The sequence below is a fragment of the Marmota monax genome, unplaced genomic scaffold (assembly GCF_021218885.2).
Source record: "Marmota monax isolate L192 unplaced genomic scaffold, Marmota_monax_Labrador192_F-V1.1 WCK01_AAM20220418_F8-fsc00167, whole genome shotgun sequence".
Lineage (NCBI taxonomy): Eukaryota > Metazoa > Chordata > Mammalia > Rodentia > Sciuridae > Marmota > Marmota monax.
Genome location: NW_026694116.1, coordinates 690,556 through 710,350, shown reverse-complemented (window position 1 = coordinate 710,350; position 19,795 = coordinate 690,556). Strand labels below are relative to the sequence as shown.

General features: G+C 61.7%; 2 protein-coding genes and 1 long non-coding RNA gene across 7 annotated transcripts; 2 read left to right on the top strand and 1 right to left on the bottom strand.

Annotated features, from left to right (window-relative positions):
• Positions 1-588: 588 nt before the first annotated feature.
• Positions 589-9,044, top strand: Noxa1 (NADPH oxidase activator 1). Of its 3 annotated transcripts, XM_046465526.2 has the most exons (15): positions 751-890; positions 1,288-1,427; positions 2,431-2,513; positions 3,189-3,297; positions 4,384-4,518; positions 4,737-4,844; positions 6,149-6,202; positions 6,456-6,499; positions 6,901-7,039; positions 7,692-7,737; positions 7,892-7,950; positions 8,070-8,224; positions 8,465-8,579; positions 8,665-8,779; positions 8,868-9,023. In XM_046465526.2, the coding sequence occupies exons 2-15, from the start codon at positions 1,344-1,346 to the stop codon at positions 9,005-9,007; spliced, it is 1,386 nt and encodes a 461-aa protein (XP_046321482.1). In that variant the 5' UTR covers positions 751-890; positions 1,288-1,343; the 3' UTR covers positions 9,008-9,023. The 3 variants fall into 3 exon arrangements, with proteins under 3 accessions (XP_046321480.1, XP_046321479.1, XP_046321482.1); XM_046465523.2 differs by lacking the exon at positions 1,288-1,427 and having other exon boundaries at positions 590-890; XM_046465524.2 differs by lacking the exons at positions 1,288-1,427; positions 8,465-8,579 and having other exon boundaries at positions 589-890; positions 8,868-9,044.
• On the bottom strand, positions 9,010-15,148 carry Entpd8 (ectonucleoside triphosphate diphosphohydrolase 8). 3 transcript variants are annotated; one of them, XM_046465520.2, is made up of 10 exons: positions 14,935-15,148; positions 12,276-12,421; positions 12,074-12,191; positions 11,405-11,555; positions 11,145-11,304; positions 10,827-11,054; positions 10,496-10,759; positions 10,200-10,310; positions 9,738-9,869; positions 9,010-9,637 (listed from the first exon to the last, which is right to left on the bottom strand). In XM_046465520.2, the coding sequence occupies exons 1-10, from the start codon at positions 15,050-15,052 to the stop codon at positions 9,446-9,448; spliced, it is 1,620 nt and encodes a 539-aa protein (XP_046321476.1). In that variant the 5' UTR covers positions 15,053-15,148; the 3' UTR covers positions 9,010-9,445. The 3 variants fall into 3 exon arrangements, with proteins under 3 accessions (XP_046321476.1, XP_046321475.1, XP_046321478.1); XM_046465519.2 differs by lacking the exon at positions 14,935-15,148 and adding an exon at positions 14,292-14,594; XM_046465522.2 differs by lacking the exon at positions 14,935-15,148 and adding an exon at positions 14,339-14,458.
• A 4-nt stretch (positions 15,149-15,152) lies between these two features.
• LOC124107465 (uncharacterized) lies at positions 15,153-19,284 on the top strand. The gene is made up of 2 exons (XR_006856404.2): positions 15,153-17,512; positions 18,463-19,284. It is a non-coding gene; the product is annotated as an uncharacterized LOC124107465 (long non-coding RNA).
• Positions 19,285-19,795: the final 511 nt, after the last annotated feature.

The window sequence follows — 19,795 nt, the reverse complement described above, 5'->3', positions numbered from 1 at the left end:
GTGCGAGGCAGCCTCGGCCTCGACAGTGAAGGTCAATATTTCAATCAGTAGCTGTGCAGTAAAGCCAAAGATCCCCCACGTGGGTGGGTCTCATCCAATCTGTTGAAGGCCCCCCCCCCCCACAAGAGAAAGGCAGAGGCGGCGACCGGGATGGGATTCCGCCTGCAGAGGCCCTGGGAGTCAAGTGCAGTCCTCCGCAAGTGCCCCTGTCGGCTGGCTTGCAGGGTGCACACTGGCCAGGCCCCTGGCCACATGCCTGCTCCTGAAAATCCTGGCCGGTCTGTATGCACAGAGGCCTGTTGGGTCGGGAGAGGAAGCCCAGCCTCCTGGGCGCCACCCGCGGGCCTCACGGAAAGGAGCACCGACAACCCCGCGACGGGCCGGAGGGGCGTGGCCGGGGTGCGGGGAAGGCGTGGCCGGGTCTACGGACGGGGCGTGGCCGGGGTGCGGGGAAGGCGTGGCCGGGTCTACGGACGGGGCGTGGCCGGGGTGCGGGGAAGGCGTGGCCGGGTCTACGGACGGGGCGTGGCCGGGTCTACGGACGGGGCGTGGCCGGGGCTGCGGGAGGGCGTGGCCGGGTCTGTGGACGGGCGTGGGGCGTGGTCAGGCCTCGGTGACTAGGAGACGGGCCGTGCCGCTGGTCAGGCCCGGCCCCAGTCACCGCAGAGCCTGACCCCACCAGCGCCGCGCGGCCAGCCGGTGTCCTCGCCGCCATGAGTTCGCTTGGGGACCAGGTGCGCGACTGGCACCTGGGCGCACAGGCTGTGGCGCGCGGGGACTGGGGCAGTGCGCTGCGCCTCTTCTCGGGCATCTCAGAGCAGCCCGCTAGGATTCGCTTCAACGTGGGCTGCGTGCATCTGCTGGCCGGGGACCCCGAGGCCGCGCTGCGGGTGAGCGCCCCAGGACTGGTGGCAGAGACCTGTCCCCGGGGAGGTCCATGAGGGGTGGTCCCCTGGGGTTCCCTACCCTTCCTCCCTGAGGCTAACATGGGGGTTCTCCCTCCCAGTGCTCCTCCTGAGGGAATGCCTAAGACAGCAGGGAGCTGTGTGTTCCAGGGACCCCTGAGCCGTCAAGGCCAGAATGGGGTGCCTGTCCTCCTGAAAAGCCAGGGCCAGCACTGGCTCCGGGCTCAGGCCCAGGGTGGGACATGGGGGACTGCCTGCCCTGCCTGCCGCCTGTGGAGGGAGCCCCGAGCTCAGGGTGCCATAGCTCACACCCGCCCCAGGAGGCTGCAGGCTCCCTGGCTCCCTCTACTTTGTAAATGCTTCATGTTAGTCACTGTCACAGTGGGGCCTGCTCTTGGATGTGTGACAAAGGCCAGCCGCACTCTGCCCACCACTCAGATGACAGGTTTCCACAGTTGTTGGGATGAGCAGCGGCAGCTGCCTGGATGCACTGCAGGCAGGAAGCAGAAAGAACCAGACTGGGTGGGTGAGGGCGCCCACTGTCCCCACAGAGCACCTGCCCAGAGGCAGAGCCAAGAGTAGAGTCCCCGTTACTTCCTCCACCTGCATCTGCACCCCTGGCTGTCCCAGTAACAAACAGTCCCATTTCCAAGTGCCATTCAAGCAAGGGAATGTAGCCCTGGCTACGGGTGGGAGGGCCTCGAGTGGCGTTGGGCTAAGCCAGGCTTCCTTCATGAACAGGTGGAGGGCGTCAGGCTGTAAGTCCTCCACCCTGAGAGGACAGGGTCCTGTCTAAAGCCAGCAAAATAGGATGCAACAGCACAGGCATGCTAGTTAGAGGTGTGAAAAAAAGTAGATGGAGCCTCCACCGTGAGTAGAACCTTCTGGGAGGGGGACAGTTGACCAGGATGTAGCTGAACTGCTGCCGGTTGGTGTGGAACTTGCACAATGTTTGCTTTGGCTGCTGGGTGTGGTGGGATAGCAAACATGAGCAGCCACCCCACCTGCAAACCCAGGTCAAACCCAGTGAAACAACAGGCTCTTCTCTGGTACAGATTGCTGGAGTGAGAAACAACCCTTTTACTGCCTGTATTTAACTGATAGCTGCTGTCCCCTTGGGAACGTAGGGTTATTTCGGAGTCTGGTTTGAGGAAGAGCTGTGCTTCCCACATGATCAGCCTCTCATGCTGACACTTCATTGTTCTGACTGTGATTGATATCTAGTATGCCCTTGTTTGTGAACTACCAAAAAAGCGTTTTAACAAGACAAGATTCTCATGCCCCCCCCCCGAGGCAGCTGTTACTGGCACTAGAGTGTTCCTCCTAGCTTCTCTCTGTGCTCATGGTGGGCTTTCAACATACCTGGGGGGCCCTGCCCTGTCTCAGTCTGGTGTCGGGTGGCAGCAACCCTGAAGGCATGGGCAGGTGGGAGGGGCCTGCTGGCGGCTCTGGGGCCAGTGGAATCCCACGTCCATCAGAAGCACTGGGTTCTGGGCCTTGGCATTCTTGTGCCTTTTGATTCCAGGCATTTGACCAAGCAGTGACGAAGGACCCCTGCATGGCTGTTGGGTTTCTCCAGCGAGGAGTGGCCAACTTCCAGCTGCAGAGGTGAGCACAGGCCCCTTGAGTAAGCCCAGGCTGTTCTGCCTCCTCTGTCCCCTGGTCCCCAGCCTGGGGAGGGACTCTGTGGTCTTGCGGAGATGCACAGCAGGCTCACACGGCCCTTCTCTGCCATGACTCACAGGCACTTTCCCAACCCCTTGGGTTCTCTCCTCATCACATGTGTAGAAGCAGGACCTTCCGATTGTGCCCATTTCTCAGAGGTGGAAAATGAGGGCTTGATCCAGGATATTTGTGGCCACACGACTTTGTACCATGTCCTTCCTAGAGGAGAAACCAGGGAGGGCGGCCTTCAGGCTGCAGGCTCTGATCAGCCTGGAAAGCTGGCCAGGGGGAGGTGGGATGTCTGGTGGGGCTGGGGGATCTCCCAGCAGGAGCTGGAAATCCGAAATTTGGAGGGGGAAGGCCCCAGGGTGTGTGCCTGTGCACTGTGCATGGTAGCGACCCACAGGCCTGCAGAAAGGTGAGCAGAGCCGGGCAGCAAAGTCAGGCTGCAGCCCCACCTCGTCTGCCTGGCACCTTGGTGCACCCATCCCTTGAGCTGTTTGCCTGGCCCTGAGTGCCCAAGGCGTGAGGTCTTCCCAAGCCACAGCAGGGCCAGTGCCCCCAGACGTCCCTCACAGGCTTAACCTTGCAGCTGCTGAGGGGCCCTGCTCCCCCCAGGTTCCAGGGAGCCTTGTCCGACTTCCAGCTGGCCCTGGCACAGCTGAGGGGCAACACTGTCATCGACTACACACAGCTGGGCCTGCGCTTCAGGCTGCAGGCTTGGGAGGTGAGCGGGCACAGGGTTGTGTGGGGTGTGGCTGCCCAGGCTGCCATCTTGGGCTCTGCAGGTGCTGTCTGTGGGCCTGGGCTGCTGTCGGTGGTGCTCCTGTCTTGATGGGCCGTGGATGGTGAGCCCCGAGGCCCAAGGACCTGAGGAGGGCTGGTGGCGATGTGGACAGACCACTCCAGGCCTTGGGCACACACAGCAAGGCAGGGCAGGGCCGGGGCCGGGTGCAAGCTTGGAGGCCGGGTGTGGATTGGGGCAGGGTGTCCCAGAGCCAAGGCTCTGCTTGAACCTGCTCCTGGTTGCCAGGATCAGGGCTGGCACAGGGAAGGGCACTTAGCAGAGCCCCATGGTTCCTGGGACTCCCTGCTTGGAGGCCTGTGGGGACAACGTGAGTCATGACGAAGTCATCATGGGGCCCAGCCGGTGTGGGTCCAGAAGCCAGGGTCCAAAGCCCAGAGCACTACGTGGTGCTGGGTGGTGGTCCTCCTGGGCCCAGAGGACAGACACCAGCTGCAGGAACTCAGGTTCCACCTGGCAGTCTTGGGGACAGAAGACCACTGGAAGGGCCAGTGGATTTCCCCGTTGAAGCAGCCAGGTTGACTAGGCACTCTGCTGTGGAGGCCAGGGGCAAGGGGCCCAGAGTACCACGGAACTTGGTGTGTCCCTGATGCTGTGGGCAGCCTGACCCAGCCCATCCTGTCCATTGCAAAATGGGTTCTGAGAGTCCCCTCGGCCCCTGCAGGACCTTCCTCAGACTTGCAGGTACAGGGAACAGGGCATGGGAGGGTGTGCAGGCCGGGCACAGTCCAGGAAGAGAAGCTCTAATGTCCAAAGCAGAAGATGATGCCCCAGAGCAAAGTAGGGTATTGCCAGAGGCTGAGCTGGGTACAGGGCAGGACCACCTGACTGCCCATGACTGGGCTGGGTGGCCAGAGGCAGCCTGGTCCCTGGCCACAGTCCCCATGTCAGCTGGACACCAGAAGCACCCTCAGCTGCTGTGGCTGGGGAGCCCATGTGGGGGAGTGGGTGGGCCAGAGGGTCCAGGGGTAGGATCTGGCCCCTGCCATCCCTCACCCTCACTCCCAGGTGCTGTTCAATGTGGCATCTGCACAGTGCCAACTAGGGCTGTGGACCCAGGCTGCTGACACCCTGGTGGAGGCCATCTCCAAGTGGCCAGAGAGAGCCCAGGATGGCCTGGACACTGCTTTGAACCAAGTGCAGGTGAGGAGATCAGGTGTGGAGGACAGGTGAGGGTGCTGGCCCTGGACAGGCCACCTGTGGCCTACAGCTGGGGCTGGTGTTGACAGCTCAGCCCCTTGAGGGCCACTGTGTGACAAGAAGAAGCTCTTCAGGGAAGTGGCTATGGGACAGGCAGGGTCTAAGTGGCTCCTGCCCCTGCTGCTGGCCAGCCACTGAGGTCTGCAATGACTCTATCCCAGAAACAGGCTACCCTACAGCCCCGGCAGGTTCCCAGGGGCGAGGTGTTCCGGCCCCGCCGGCGGTACCTGGAGCATCTGCAGCCAGTGGACTTCCTCGGCACAGCCAAGGTAGAGTGTGTGCAGGCCCCTTCCCAGCCCGAGCGCGGGCCAGGGCCCACTGAGCTCTAATGCGGCTGTGCTCCTGCACTGAGCCACAGCTGTGTGCCTGGGGACACCTGGGGTCCAGTCAAGGCCACTGGAAGGCCCTCCAACTGACTTGAGTGTTAGGGGATGGCATCCCCAGTGGGGCTGTGGGCCTGGAGGCAGGACCCAGGAAGCCCGCTGTGGAGGAGGCCGGCAGCGGCCACGCCTTGCCCCTGCCTCTCTCTGCCATACACAGGAGGGTAGGGTGGGACCCAGATGGCTGTCCTGGGCTGTACCATATCCCCTCCCTGGGTCGGGGGCCAGCAGCGACTCCAGATCACAGGGTACTGGGAGAAGTTCCCCTCTGAAGGCAGGAAGAGGGATTTGGGGCAATGGCATTTCCCAGCATCACAAAGAAGAGCACCTTGCTTTTGCACTGGTGGCCCTTAGACTGGCAGTGTACCTGTGGTCACTTACAGCAGCACTCAGCCAGTACACTACTGTGCAGCTACACATGGCATGTGCCACCCACAGACGTCCCTGGGGCAGGCCAGGGCAGGGAGAAGGGGCAGTGTCCAAGCAGCCATTTGCAGTCTACCTTCCACAATACAAGACTGTCACAAGAAACAAAAAATATTTTGAAACTTGTACTAAAAATGTTAAAATTATCAGCATGGATACTGGACATGGTGGCACATGCCCGTAATCCCAGCACCTTGGGAGGCTGAGCAGGAGGATCATAAGTTCAAGGCCTTGGGGCTGGAGGGCACGGGCTCCTGCCCTCCCCTGGACAGGCATCACTCCAGCTTGCTCCCTGGCTCCCAGGCTCCCAGCCCCAGGCCTGGGTGGGGTGGGTGGAGGAAGGCACACGCAGCCAGAAGCCAGGAGCAGGGCCTTGGGGCTGGGATTGCAGGGCGCTCACCTAGCACGTGCGAGGCCCTGGGTTCGATCCTCAGCACCACATAAAAATAAATAAAATAAAGGTTGTGTCCAACTGCAATTAAAAACTAAATATAAAAAAAATAAGTTCAAGGCCAGCCTCAGCAACTTAGCAAGACCCTATCTCAAAATAAAAAGAGCTGGGGTGTAGCTCAGTGGTAGAGCACCACTGGGTTCAATCCCCAGCACCATAAAGAAATCATCAGCACAGAAATGTCTCTTTTTTTCCCACGGTAGTGGTCCAGCAGTCTGAAGCCAGGCCTGGGCAGCCCCCAGCCTGCATATCAGAGGCTGGGAGGGGCTGGAGGTGCAGACCCCACTGGGTCTGAGTGTGCCCCTGTCTCCCCCAGGTGGTAGTGTCTGCCATCCCCAGTGACCAGCACTCAGGTCTCCAGCCTCAGCAGGTGAGTGACCATCCAGCAGGCCAGGCCTGCGTTTGCCTGGCTTTTGGTAAGGAGAGAACACTGCGGGACCACGGTTCTGCCCTGTCCCCCTGCCCGGGGCCCCCAGCCTCCCCTAGTGGGAGGTGGGAGTGGCTGTCCCACCTGGCATGAGGACCTGTAAGGATATGCAGTCTTGAGGTTTGGGGCAGAGGAGCCACCTGTTTGTCTCCCATTCTTGGCCAGGCCAGGTGAGGATGTCCCTTTGTGCCCACAGGGATGGAGAGCTGACAGCAAAGCTGCTCTGGAGCCTGCACCATGGTAGGAAGGGGCTGGGCATGGCCATTCCTGCCCAGGAACAGGACGGTCCCCGTTGATAGATTGAAACTGGCTAGATGCCTGGGTACCAGAAAAGGGGCCCTGGCCTCCCTCAGCCTACCCTGTCTCCTGCCACAAAACTCCCCCTTGGAGAGGTGGGCACATGCGGGGAGGCTGAGACTCACCGAGCCACTGTGACTCCAGGTGCAGCAAGGGAGGTGGGATGAGGGTCTGGACTGAGCTGTCCAGGGAGGGGACTCAGTGACATGACTTGCCTGGGGCAGGGCTTGTGCTGCAGTTGACAGAAGGGGCTGCTGAGACGATGACAGAAAGGTCCCTGGGCTCTGGGAGGGCAGGGCTGTAAGCCCGCACCGGCTAGGCCTGAGTTGTGGCCCCCTGCCCAGGGCCCGAGGTTTAGACCGCCAGAGAGCTGACGCCCACCACAGTCCTGACCTTGCAGAGACGGAGGTGGCTTCGGACCAGGCGCCGGAGGCTGAGCTGTTCGTGCCAGGCATCAGCCGCGAGCCAGCACGTGAGCCCGGGGTGCGTGGGGCAGCCTCCTCACTGGCTGGGCCAGGGATGTGGTAGGAATCTCCCTGTGGGCCCCCAGGAGTGCAGCCTGGGCGCAGTCGGAGGCAGACAGCCTGGAGGGCACGGGCTCCTGCCCTCCCCTGGACAGGCATCACTCTGGCTTGCTCCCTGGCTCCCAGGCTCCCAGCCCCAGGCTGGGTGGGGTGGGTGGAGGAAGGCACACGCAGCCAGAAGCCAGGAGCAGGGCCTTGTGGAGCCTGTGCCTGGGTGAACTGAGAGCGGCCACCCTCGCTTTCTCGTCAGTGTCCTGTTCATTCAGCCTCGGCTCAGTGTCCCTCTTAACAGCTGCACTCAGCCGCTTCAGTGCTTAGAACTGCACCTAAGTTCACTCACTGGGCCTCATGCCCGATGCCCTGACCTGGCCCTTCCTAGTGGCTTGGTGGGTCTGAAGCCTCAGGAGGTCCCAGAGCTGGTGGTCAGTGCCCTGAATTCACCCCCGAGGGTTTGACTTGTGGCCTGCTGCCAGCATCCCTGCTCTCAGGCCACACTGTCACACTGGCTGTCCAGGACAGAGCCCAGGGCCCTGACAAGCCCCAGGCAGGGAGAGCCACCTCAAGGCCAGGGCCCCCCAGCCCAGAACCCCAGCCTGTGACTTCCCTTGCAGGGGCACCAGGTGGAGCCAAGTGGCAAGAAGACACCTGCACCCACAGGTAAGGGTCCTGAGTGCAAGGTGCTCAGTGGACAGAGCCGGGCCTGGCCTTTGTCCTGCAAGGCAAGCTGCCCACATACCCACTAGCCATTCCTCTACCCCAAGATGTCTCCATTGGGAATAGATGGTCACACGAGCCCTGCTTTATTCCACAGGGCCACCAGTATCTGGGGGGCCTGGTCCCAGCGCCTATGAGGACCCCTTGGGTGCTGGGGTAAGAGATAAAGCTGCCTGCCCCTCCCAGGCCTCACCCAGCCCCCAGTCTCTGCCCTCACCCTTGGGCCTGAAGCCCACCCTGGCCAGGCCTGATGCCACTTCTCCTTCTGGCCTCAGGGAACAGATGCAGAAGGCGCTGAGTCCTCTGTGACTGTCACCGTGCAGTGTGCCTTCACAGTGGCCCTGAAGGCCCCAAGAGGAGCTGATCTGTCCCACCTGCGGGCACTGCTGGCTCAGGCCCTCCCGCATCAGGCCCAGCAGGGGCAGTTCAGGTCAGCCAGAAAGGCCCCGTGATGCAAACTAGAAGGGACAGGATGGGTGTGGGGTGGGTCCTGAGCTGAGGAGTAGGTGGGGCACCCTCCGGTCAAGGCAGGGACCAAACTGGCTTCCCCAGTCCAGGTCTTGGGTCCTGGCAGGTATAGAGGGAACTGGCCGCAGGGGTCAGCTCCCCAGGGCATATCTAGGCCCTGCCCAGGGTCACCCTCTTGGCCCACCCTGGGGACATTTTGCAGTTACCGAGCCCCTGACAGTGCTGGGCCCTGGACCCCCCTCCCTGGGGAGGAGCAGCTGCAGAGTGCCTGGAGGGACGTGGCCCTGGGGCCCCGAGGGCTGCAGCTCCAGTGCCGGGTGAGGCGGGGCAGAGTGTGGGTGGCCGTGGGCAGCGTGGGGCACCCTCCTCCTGAGCCACCCCTAGCCCACTCTCCTGCCACAGGGGGCTGGGGGCCGTCCAGTCCTCCGCCAGGTGGTGGCCCAGCATGACTACCTGGCCCAGGGGCCAGAGGACCTGGACCTCCGTCGCGGGGATGTGGTGGACGTCCTGTGTGAAGGTAGTCGGGCACAGCCCTTCTCTGGCACTGTGGGGGATGCCCAGGCACAGGGTGCTGCTGGGCTGAGTGTCACCCCCGTGTCTCACAGTGGACGAGGCGTGGCTGGAGGGCCACCTGGACGGCCGCATTGGCATTTTCCCCAAGTGCTTCGCGGTTGCAGACAGCGCCTGTGAGGAGCCCCCACCCGGCCCCGGACCCCAGGCCCAAGCCGTCCAGGAAAGACTCTAATAAACTGTCCCTACCACGTGGTCTGTGTTTTGGATAGGCCAGCAGAGGGTGTGGGGGATGGGAACTGGCCCCTCTTTGGATCACAGTGGGCAGCCACAGCCCCCTCCCTCCCCAGGCAAATGGGGACCCAGGGAGTCCAGCCTCCCTCCCATGCTCACCCCCACACAGCCTGGGTGCTGCTGGGCACCACCTGGGTTTATGCAGAGAGGCCCGCTGTCTGGGGAGCCACACACCGGCCAGCACAACTGGGTGACATGAGGTGGGGGACGGGAGGCCTGGCTTCCGGGAGGCAGTGGCTGTGCTGGACTTGGCCACCCAGTCCTGTGTGGAGTCGGGCTTGCTGTCCAAGGGACGACTCCTGGACATCAAGGACCTGGCGATGGCTCCCAGCTGAGCCCTAAGGGCATCCTGTTGGACATCTGGCTCTCTGGGCCCTGCCTAGTCCTGGACCCAGAGGAGCTGCACCGCAGCAGCCCCGAGGATGGCTGTGAGGGTCAGCACCACAAACACCACGCCGGCCACCCAGACACCATAGCTCTGTGCCCGCCACTGGGCTGGCGCCTCGGCCGGGATCATGCCCGTCAGGTTCAGCATGTAGCCCAGTGTCCAGCCGATCTCAGTGCCACCAGCCTGCAGGGTACAAGGCAGCTGAGGGCTGTGGGGCGGCCGAGTAGCTGCCCCAGAGTCCCCAATCCCTGGGGCAGATGGGCCATGGCTGGGAGGTGGTCACCTGCTTCTGAAACTCGATGTTGGCCCAGGTCTCCTCACTGAACCCAAAGGCCTCCAGCAGCGTGAGGATGTACAGGCTGGAAGCGCAGTAGTCCCGCAGCCAGCGCTCCTGCCCCGGGTAGCTGTCTTCCACCTGGACCCAGGGCCAGGGGCTGTGAGGCCCAGGGCCTCCCACGCTCCCAGCCCGGGGGGCCAGCCCACCCAGCTGGGTGAGCCTCTGACCATGGCAGGTCCTGCCAAAGCCCTTCCCTTGCCCCAGGGGCCATATACCTCGTAACAACCAGAGGCTGGTCACCCTGGGACCCCGGGCCGGCCTCCTCCAGGAGCAGGACGGCCCAGGGGCGCCCTCCCTTCCCACGCCCGCCAGCCTGCTGCCTGCTGCCCAGAGGGCTCCACTGCCAGCTCCTGTCTGATGGAGTTTCAGAGACCCTGAGGCCCTGCATGCCCACAGGCTCCTACCCACCAGCCTCCAGGGCCTCTGGCAGAACTCCCAGATGGTGGCGTTCACGGTGTGGAGTGGCTGCCTGGAGGTGAGGTTCAGGAAGTGGAAGGTGTAGTAGAAGTTGGAGAAGGCCTGTGGGCAGAGGGGAGAGGCCATGACCAGCCAGGCCATCCCAGGGACCCACTCCCCAGAGCCAGCCATGGCTCTTCCTTCCCACTGCCCCCCCACCCAGGGTGCTCCTGTTCCTTCTGGGGCCAGGCAGCCTCCTGGGGCTCTGAGGGAAGCCATCCTGGGTGGGGGCAGCGAGCGGAACTCACGTAGAACTGGCCCTGCACAGGGGGCTGGTAGACCCCGTTGAAGGCACAGTCTCCTGAGCCCTCGCAGCTGGAGAAGTTGAAGAGCTCCCGGATGGCGGCCAGGCAGGCCCCAGGGTTGCCTGTGCCCTCAACAGTGAGGTTCTGGGTGAGGTCCAGCTGGGCTGCCGTGTGGACACAGGGCGACTCATAGAGGGAGGCCAAGGGCAGTGTGGTCTGGAAACCGCTGAGGTAGCATGGGTGACGAAGGAGGGCCCCAGGGCTGCTCTGCAGGGTCACAGGGGGCTTGAGCTGCAGCCTTGCCTCCCTCCCGCCCTCCCTGGGCCAGCCTGACCTGCACCAGCGCAGCCAGCAGCCTGTTCAGCATCTGGTCCCGCCCAAAGCAGAGGTAGCTGTGAGTGTAGATGCTGTAGTCGGTGCCGTACAGACGCAAGGTCGCCCGGGTGCTCTCGTCCAGGATGGGGCCGCGGGGCAGGAAGCTGATCTGGGTGGAGGCTCCCCCCATGTCCAGGGCACCCACCAGCGTCCCCTCTGCAGGCTGGATCCACTCTCCAGAGGAGTACTAGCCACAGACAGGGCCACTCAGCCCTGGCCAGCCACACCCCGCCCAGGTCCTGGCCAGCCAGCCCCACCCTCGGGCTGCCCACAGCACCTTGACCAGCCTGCCCAGGACATAGTTGATGGTGATCCAAGCAAAAGCACCTTCATCCTGGCCAGCCAGGACCTCAGCACCCCAGAAGTCCAGAGGAGACTGGCCCAGGACCCCAGACACTGCTGCAAGGATGTCCCCTGCCTGCGAGCTGTTCTTCTGGCTGGGCAGTGGAAACCAGGGGCCAGGTGGCAGGAAGCCTGGCCCAGCCCCTGCCCTCCCTGCCCCAGGGCTCTGAGCCCTGGCTTTTGAGCCTGGTTTACCTGAGCAGCCTCATGCCGGCCGTGGCCCCCAGGAACAGGGGTGTTCCTCGGTACTGGTTCTCTGGGATTAGTGCCAGCGCCTCCTCCAGGCAGCCCTTCAGGCTCTCGCCAGCCTGTGTGGGGTCAGAGGTGTAGGAGGAGATTCCAGGCCCTGAAACATAGCACCCCAAGACAAGCTGCAGCCCCGAAGGTGGGTGGGATGTGTGGTGGCCCCAAAGGTCTGACCACATGTGACAGAGCTGGAGCCTGTGGAGGCCCTTCTGAGGTTCTGAGTGACATGCCCTGAGCTTTCTGGCCTCTCACTTGGGGAAGTAGCTTTTCCCTTGCAGGGTCCTGGAGGGCAGGCCCCAGCAGCTGGTGGCCGTGGTGACACGGGGGCTCGAGAGGGCTAGAGCTGGAGAGTGGAGGCCGGGATGGGAGCCCCTTGCAGCGTCTAGGCTGTGTCAGAACAGGCCCTGCTGGGCCCGCCAGGCTGGCATGGGGGGGCGGGGCAGCAGGGCTGTGCGGGTCCCTCCCGTCCCACTGCCCACATGTGGGACCTTGTGTCAGCCACTTCCTTTCTGAGTCCCTCTCCTCGGGCGGATCAGCGCAGGCCGGCGCCTCCCCCCAGCTGAGAGTCCCAGCCAGTCAGCCCCAGCAAGTCCAACACCAGGTAGTGACCCCACCGACCTTCCACCTGGCAAGCCAGGGCCTGGCTGACCAAACCCGTGTCCTTCTCCTTGTCTGCTGGCCACTGGTACACAAAGAGAGAGGTGTGGGAAGAGCCGGCGTCGAGCACAATCCCAAACTGCAGGCAAGACTTGGGTCAGGAGGGTGGGGCAGGCTGATGGCCTTGCCCTCCTGCCTCCTCCTCCCCGCCCAGTCCAGGCACCTTTGTGTCTGCGGGCAGCAGGATGTTGGTGGCCTCCACCAGGATGAGGACCAGCACCGTGAGGCCCGAGGCTGTTGCGGTCCCCAGCAGGGCCATGAAAACTCGCTCCTTCCAGGACAGCGCCATGGCAGCTATGGGGCTGGCGTCTGCAGGGCAGGAGCAGCAGTGGACACCCGGACTCTGCCTGCTGCCCTCACCCTGGCCTCCAGAGGCAGGGTCTTCACTCTCCCAATCTCCCTCCAGAGGCTGCTGTCCTGGACTCTTCCTGAGCCTCAGATAGCCTACCTTGGCCGGAGCAGCGGCTGGGGGCACCATGAGCAGGGCCACCGCCACGCACAGAGCCTGGGGAGGACCCCACTCAGAAGGCCTGTGGCCAGCAGCAGTTGGCTTTGTCTGATGGCACCCTCAGGGCCAAGGCAGGCACTGTGGGCCCACAGATGGGACTGGCAGAGCCCCCTCCAGATCGGGCAGCCCACTCTTCCCACCTCAGGACCCTTGTCCCTCGTCACCACAGGAGGAGCCCAGCTCTGGACTAAACTCGGCCCCAGGCAGAGTCTCTCCTGGAACTGAGGTTAGGCCTGAGCAGGTGAGGTCTGGTGGCCCTGCTGACCCTGATGAGGCCAGGTGTTCCTGGGTGGCTTAACAAACATCTTTCTTTTTGGAAACCCAGCCTTGGAATGTGAATTTGAGACTTTTTGGTTGGCCCCAGAGGGCCTCTAGGCAACTGACCAAGAGTGACCATGAGGCCTGGACATTCACATCCCTCCTCTGCCCTCAGGGCACAATAGGGTCTCAGTCCCCAAGCTACACAATGCAACCCTTGCACAGGGCTTACAGGCTGCCCCTGGCCAGGCCTGCTTCTGGTGCCAGCAGCACAGTGGGCACCGCTGCCCTCGAACTAGCTAGAGCCAGAAATGCACCTTGAGACTTGGATAGGTCAGGACCCGACACCCTGTAACCTATCCTGGTCCCTCGGGAAGACCAATGTCCCAGGTGCTTCACCAAAAGGAGTGGCAGGCAAGGCTGGCTGTGTGTTCTGACCCGAGGCAAGAGAGGACAGGTAACCAGTCCAGGTCCAGCGTCCAAAACCAGCACCCCCAGCCACCTCACAGGCCTAAACAGGCCACAGGCAAGGGCCAAGGACACAGAGACTCCACCTCCAGAAATGTAGTAGCTTAGGTTCTAAGTCTGAGCCCCAGTGAGGAGGAAGAAAGGACGGTGCATGTTCCCACAGTCAGGACAGGACAGTCTCCCCTGGACGGCCCCTGCCCAAGCCAGCCCCTGCCCAGGACAGCCCCCATAACCAGGACAGCCCCTGCCCATGACAGCCCCCACCCCGGACAGCCCCCATAACCAGCACAGCCCCCACCCAGCACAGCCCCCACCCCGGACAGCCCCCATAACCAGGACAGCCCCCACCCAGGAGAGCCGTCATAACCAGGTCAGCCCCTGCCCATGACAGCCCCCACCCCGGACAGCCCCCATAACCAGGACAGCCCCTGCCTAGCACAGCCCCCACCCAGGACAGCCCCTGCCCAGGAGAGCCCTCATAACCAGGACAGCCCCCACCCAGGACAGCCCCCACCCAGGAGAGCCCCCATAACCAGGACAGCCCCCATAACCAGCACAGCCCCCACCCAGCACAGCCCCCACCCAGGAGAGCCCCCATAACCAGGACAGCCCCCACCCAGGACAGCCCCCACCCAGGACAGCCCCCATAACCAGGACAGCCCCCATAACCAGGACAGCCCCCATAACCAGGACAGCCCCCGCCCAGGAGAGCCCTCATAACCAGGACAGCCCCTGCCCAGAACAGCCCCCATAACCAGGACAGCCCCTGCCCAGGACAGACCCTGCTCAGGACAGCCTCTGACCAGGACAGCCGCCACCCAGGACAGCCCCCATAACAAGGACAGCCCCCATAACAAGGACAGCCCCCACCCAGGACAGCCCTTGCCCAGGACAACCCCCATAACCAGGACAGCCCCTGTCCAGCACAGCCCATGGGACCCTCACCTGGGCTGGCAGCCACCTTGCAGAAGCAGGTGAAGGAAGCAGTGTACCTGGGTGCAACTGGCCGTCCTCTTGCACACCTGCTGTCCTCCACCCCTTGTCTATACCCGCCTGGCCCTGGGGTGGTAATGGGGTGGGGCGAGTCTGTCCCTAGCATGCAAAGAATGGACTGCAGCCAGGGGCCCTCCAGCTATGCTGGGCGCTGACTGGCAGTGCCCACCTGGGCCTTGGGCCCAAGGGCAGGGAGGAAGGGTAACACCCCAGTCTTAGAAGGACTTGAGAGCTGCCCTAGGGACAGGTGGGAGGGCAGGTCTGGGGGAAAACCCTACACCCCGAGGCAGTGGACTTTGCTCTCTGCCCCGCCTGTAGGGACCAGGCCAGGGCAGAGTCAGGTGACCAGGAGGCCAGAGGCAGGGAACCCCAGGAGGCCTTCCCCTGGGCCTGTGCTGGCTGTTTTCAGTTGCTCTTACAGTTGCCTCTTTCCTACAAGTGGGGCCTGGGGCACCCTCCAGCATCTTCCCCTTCCCCATAGCCAGCCCCTGGCCTCTGGCCTGTGGACAAGGGACTCTCCCCTGCACACCCACCTGCGCCTCTTGGGTGAACACCAGGAAAGGGATTTGGGTATGTGAGGTGAAGTGTGTCTGACCTGACACAAACTGCGACCCGTGTCCCCTGGGGGGTCCAAGCTGGCTGCACCCCAGCCAGTGCCTGGTGCCAGTTCTCACTTCTGGCCAGTGGGCTCCTCTGGCTTTGCTGCAGAGCATTCCTCAGGACTGAGGCTGCGGGCTGCCAGCCTGCATGTGCCCACAGCGCCTGCTGGAGAGCCCTCAGCTGGGCAGCTGCCCTGACATTCAGCTTAGCGGGCCCTTGCATAGCACACTGGCCAGGGCCGGAGGACAGCTTCTCCCCATCTGCAGCTCAGCTGCTCCTTGCTCTAACTGTGAGTTTCACAGCACACATTTTGAAGTTCCTGGCGAAATCTGATTTGCCGTCTGTTATTTATCGACGTCCTTTCCACTTTGTGGCAGGCCTCTGCTTCCTGCAGGTCCTGATTTCTTTCCCGGGGGTTTGTGCTGTTGTGTTGCACTGTTGGATCTGTCTCTGGGAGGCCAGGGAGGTCTGGACCACGTCCATCCCTCTGCCCTGGGCCACCTGCTCTGCCGCTCCTCCACAGACCCCTCAGCAGCCCTGCAGGAGATGGAGCATCCGGACTGTGTGGGTCTGTCTCCTCCACAGTCACGGCGCAGTCCTCCGCCTCCATCCTGTGGATCACTTCCCTATTGCAGCTGCTGCCCTTCCGCCAGCCTGAGTGTCTGAAGAGCACGGTCCTGACGGCTTTATGGTGCTGAGGAGATGCTCCGAAGGAGAACCGTCTTCCAGTCATGGGCACAGTCTTTGTCGCTCTGCTCCTTCAGGGCTCAGGCCTTCGGCACTCTGCCCTCCTCCTCCGGCTCTCAGCAGATCCAACGCACGTCCCCTTAGAAGGACACCTGACCAGAGTGCTTCGCTTGGGGAAGACGCTGCAGCAGCCCTGCCCCTCACTCTGTGCTGGCGGCCCCTCAGTGGTGCATAGCAAGGCTCGTTTCTCTGCTGCCTGTACCCTGAGGCCTCCCTGAGCTCACAACTAGTTCTAGGGGTCGGCGTGTGGGGCCTGAGCTTCTGACATAGACACCACACTTTCTAGAAATAGGAAGGGCTCCTTTGCCCCTCTGCAACCTGCCTGCCTTGGTTTCTACCCCTGCTTCCTGCCCTGGTGAGGGCTCCTGGCACTCTGGGTGGACGCAGAAGGAATGGGCGTCTCTGCTACCTCCTGTCAGGGCAGTCTTCCAGGCCACTGCTGGGTGAGGCACTGGCCTCCGGGGGTGAAGTTCTGCTCCTGGTACGCCGAGGGGTGGCCATCCTGAGTCGGCTGTGTCTCTAACACACTTTTCATTCCTCAGTTGAAACAGTGGTCTCTTGTCGTGGTTTCTCTGGACTCTCAGCCGAAGGACTGATGGGTGCTGGGCCAGCCTACTTCCTGGATCTGAACTGTGCTGTCTCTGCTCTGTCCTTGTGGTCTGTGGGTTGGGTATTTGTAAGCTCACCTGACCCACGTCCGTGGAGGCCTTCCAGCCCACACTTCAGTACCTTCTAGTCCCCCAGGGACTTGTCCAGAGCAGGAACATCTGAGTGGCCAATGCGCATGTTCCCGGTGCTCGCCATCCCAATCTACTCAGACTCAGACGGGTGTCCTTCTGGGCCTGTGCAGGGTCTGTTTCACGTGTTGTGCTTCTTCTCGGCGACTGCCCTGTGTGCAACACCCAAGCCTCTGCCAGAAGTGAGGTCATGCCGCCCATGGAGGACAAGTGAGCTGGAGGACTTCACTGGCATGAGTTAGGTGCCGGGAGCTCAGGATCAGTCCACAGTGTGCTCTGACATGGATACACAGTGCAAGGTTTTGCACTGACCCCCGAGAAGGCTCAGTGCCAGAGGTTGGCAGGCACCTACCTTGTGCCCTAGGTGTTATGAGGCCAGGCTCAGAACTCCCTCCAAGGCGTGCCATGGAGACTCTAAGTGGCCTTCAGTGTAGGAGCTGGCTGCAAAGCACTTCTCCGCCCTACTCTACCTGGCACTGGATCACACGGCCCTCACTCCAGAAGGATCCTGCCCCATGCCTGGAGGAAGGAGTGCTCCACAGACGCTTGCTGGGTCCCCTCAGTCCACAGCAGCAAGCCTTTGGTGTCCAGTCTGGTTGCCCATGCTCCAGTCACCTGTTCAATGAAGTCTCCATGAAAACCTAAGAAGATAAGCTTCAGAAAGATGTGACCCAGGTGCAGTGGTGCATGCATGTGATCCCAGAGGCCCAGTGGCTCAGAAGGCTGAGACAGGAGGTTCACAAATTCAAAACCAGCTTTGGCAACTTAGCAAGGCCCTAAGCAACTCAATGAGACCCTGACTCTAAATAAAACATTAAAAGAGCTGGGAATGCGGCTCAGTGGTTAAGCACCCCTGAGTTCAATCCCTGATGAAAGAAAGCAAGCAAGCAAGCTCCCAGATGGCTGAGCGCGTGGAAGCAGCCCCTGCCCACACTCACTCTGCAGCTCTTTATCTGCATCCTGTGTGAAGAAAACAGAAGATGCCAGTGACGGCAGGACTTCCCCCGAGTCCTTGAAGCACGCCGTAAAATCAACAACCCCAACCAGAGGTCGTGAGGACAGACTTACAGCTGGGGGGTCAGAGCACAGGTAGGTCAACCTGGGATGCTGCTGGTACCTGGGGCAGTTTTGGTGACGCTGTCCTCCACTTGCAGAGCTGCGCTGGAGCAGAGGCCCCCGCGGGTGTCGGCTGCAGCATCCCGTTGCTTCCTGGTGGGGAGCAACTCCTACCTTTGGGGCCACAGAGTCTGCTTGTGCTGTGAGTGCCCAGCAGGAGAACCCAAGTCTGAGCTGATGTTTCCTTCTGTATCTTCAGCTTTGGGGTCAGGGAAGTGGGATGTGTGGAGAACATGGCTCCCAGGACGTGTGGCACAGGAAGAGGAAGGATGATAGGCTAAGGGACAGGAACTTTGATTCGGAGCCTCATGGGCTGTGATCACAGGCTTCAGTGAGCTACCAGTGGGCTCTAGAGCTGGTGAGCCTGGGGCTGCTCCACCAGGCACAAGGTACTGCAAGACCACGAGAACAGGGAAGCACTGTCCCTCGGTTTCTGCCATCTGTGAACACTAAAATGAGACAGGAGTGAGTTCTGGGTGGGGCCCTGGGGCTGGGCCAAACCCAGATGGTGGTGTGAACCAGCCACCAGCCTCGAGGCCACCACAGAGGAGAGGCTACACCAGGAGGACAGACATTGCCTGAAGGGCAGGACTTGGTCACAGAAGACCTCCCAGCTTCTGGAGCCTTGGCTGATATGGATGCAGAGTTGGGCTGGGTGGCGTCTTGGTGTCCACACAGCCCAGAGGAGCCTGATGGCTGAGCCCTCTCAGCACGGCCGGAGACCGTGCTCCCCAGGAGCAGCTGGGGAGATGATGAGTAGGAGCCACCACTAGGCCTGTTTGCCACCTACAGAGGCCATGAGCAGCACCCAGCAGACTCACCCCACTTTGGAAAATTCCCATGCTTCCTAAATTTAATTACAAAGGCCAAAGGGCAAGGGAAACCCTCTCAAATCCTGAGAAACAAACCTTTTTGCTAACCAGGTTCTGCTCAGACTAGACACCAACCTCGCCAGCCTTGGGGACAGTGGGACACGGCTGATGCTATGGAACATTACAGAACAGGGAAGAACCAGTTCCAGCCACAGAGGAGCCACCTGGGCCACAGTTCACCTGGACTCGTGACCACCCTGTTGTAGTAGATGCCTAGGGAAACCCCCACCTGCCAGTACCATGTGGCCTGACCCATTCCAGCCCTGGCCACAACCAGCTCACGTAAGACGTGAAGGAAGGTGGTCCTATCTTCAGGAGGGACCCGGTACTTCCTGGGAAGATCCCGGTACTCCTCCTACTCACTCACCAGAGCCCAGTTCTCCCCACCCCCCAGGAGGACCCCTACCCACTGTTCCCATGGGAAGCCGACCCGCTTTTCCTCATTCTGGGGCCAAGAACAAACGCCCTCACCGTTCAGTCAACTCTTGGTTTATAACTGGAATCCACAAACCCAGTTTGGGGGTCAGAGATTGCTAATGGGAGAAGAGGCAAGGGAAGTCAAGCCACCACCAACAGCCCCTCCAGGTGTGCTGAGACCCTGGAGGCCTCACCTCAGAGGCGGAGCATCAGCTCACAACAGCCCTCCTGTCCCCAACCTCCGCCTTCCTGTTACCCCTCACCTACAGCCATGAGGGTGGCAGGTACACACCTTACGTCTTCCTTCCCAAGTCTCCATCAGAGCACGCTTGGCCCAGGCCCGGCAGACCACCCGCTGCCACTCAGGCACTGGGGACGTCGTGGGACCTTTTTGCCAGGCCTGGCCTTCTCTGACCAATGGCAGCAGCAGCTGAATAAACACTTTAGTCCAGACTATTTGGTCTTCAAGTGTGGTCAACTGTGAGCACCTATGTGGGCTGGCTTCCCCATGACCAGGACCCAGGTCAGGGAGCCCTTTTTGCTCTGGCAGCTTTGATTTACTGCTGCACCCTCAGGGACAGTTCCAGGAGCCACGTGGAACCTGGGCCTCAGGCAGCTCCTTGAGTTTGCAGATGCTAACAGAACATTAGGTCAGTAGCAAGAGAATGAGAAGGTGGGAGAGTGTAGGACTCTGAGGAGGAGGAGGGAATGTTCATGGTTGCTGAGAAATTGACTAAAGGAAACGCAGGGTATCAGCAGGAGGGACCTGTAATCCCAGCAAGTCACGAGTTCCAGGCCAACCCGGGCAGCTTGGCAATACCCTGTCCCAAAATAAAATGAAAAGGGCTGGGGACATAGCTCAGCAGTGGAGTGTTTGCCTGGCCTGCAGGAGGCCCTGGGTTCTACCTCCAGCACTACACCACAAAGAAGTCAGGTGTCTAAATGAACACTGATGGAGCAGAGTCCT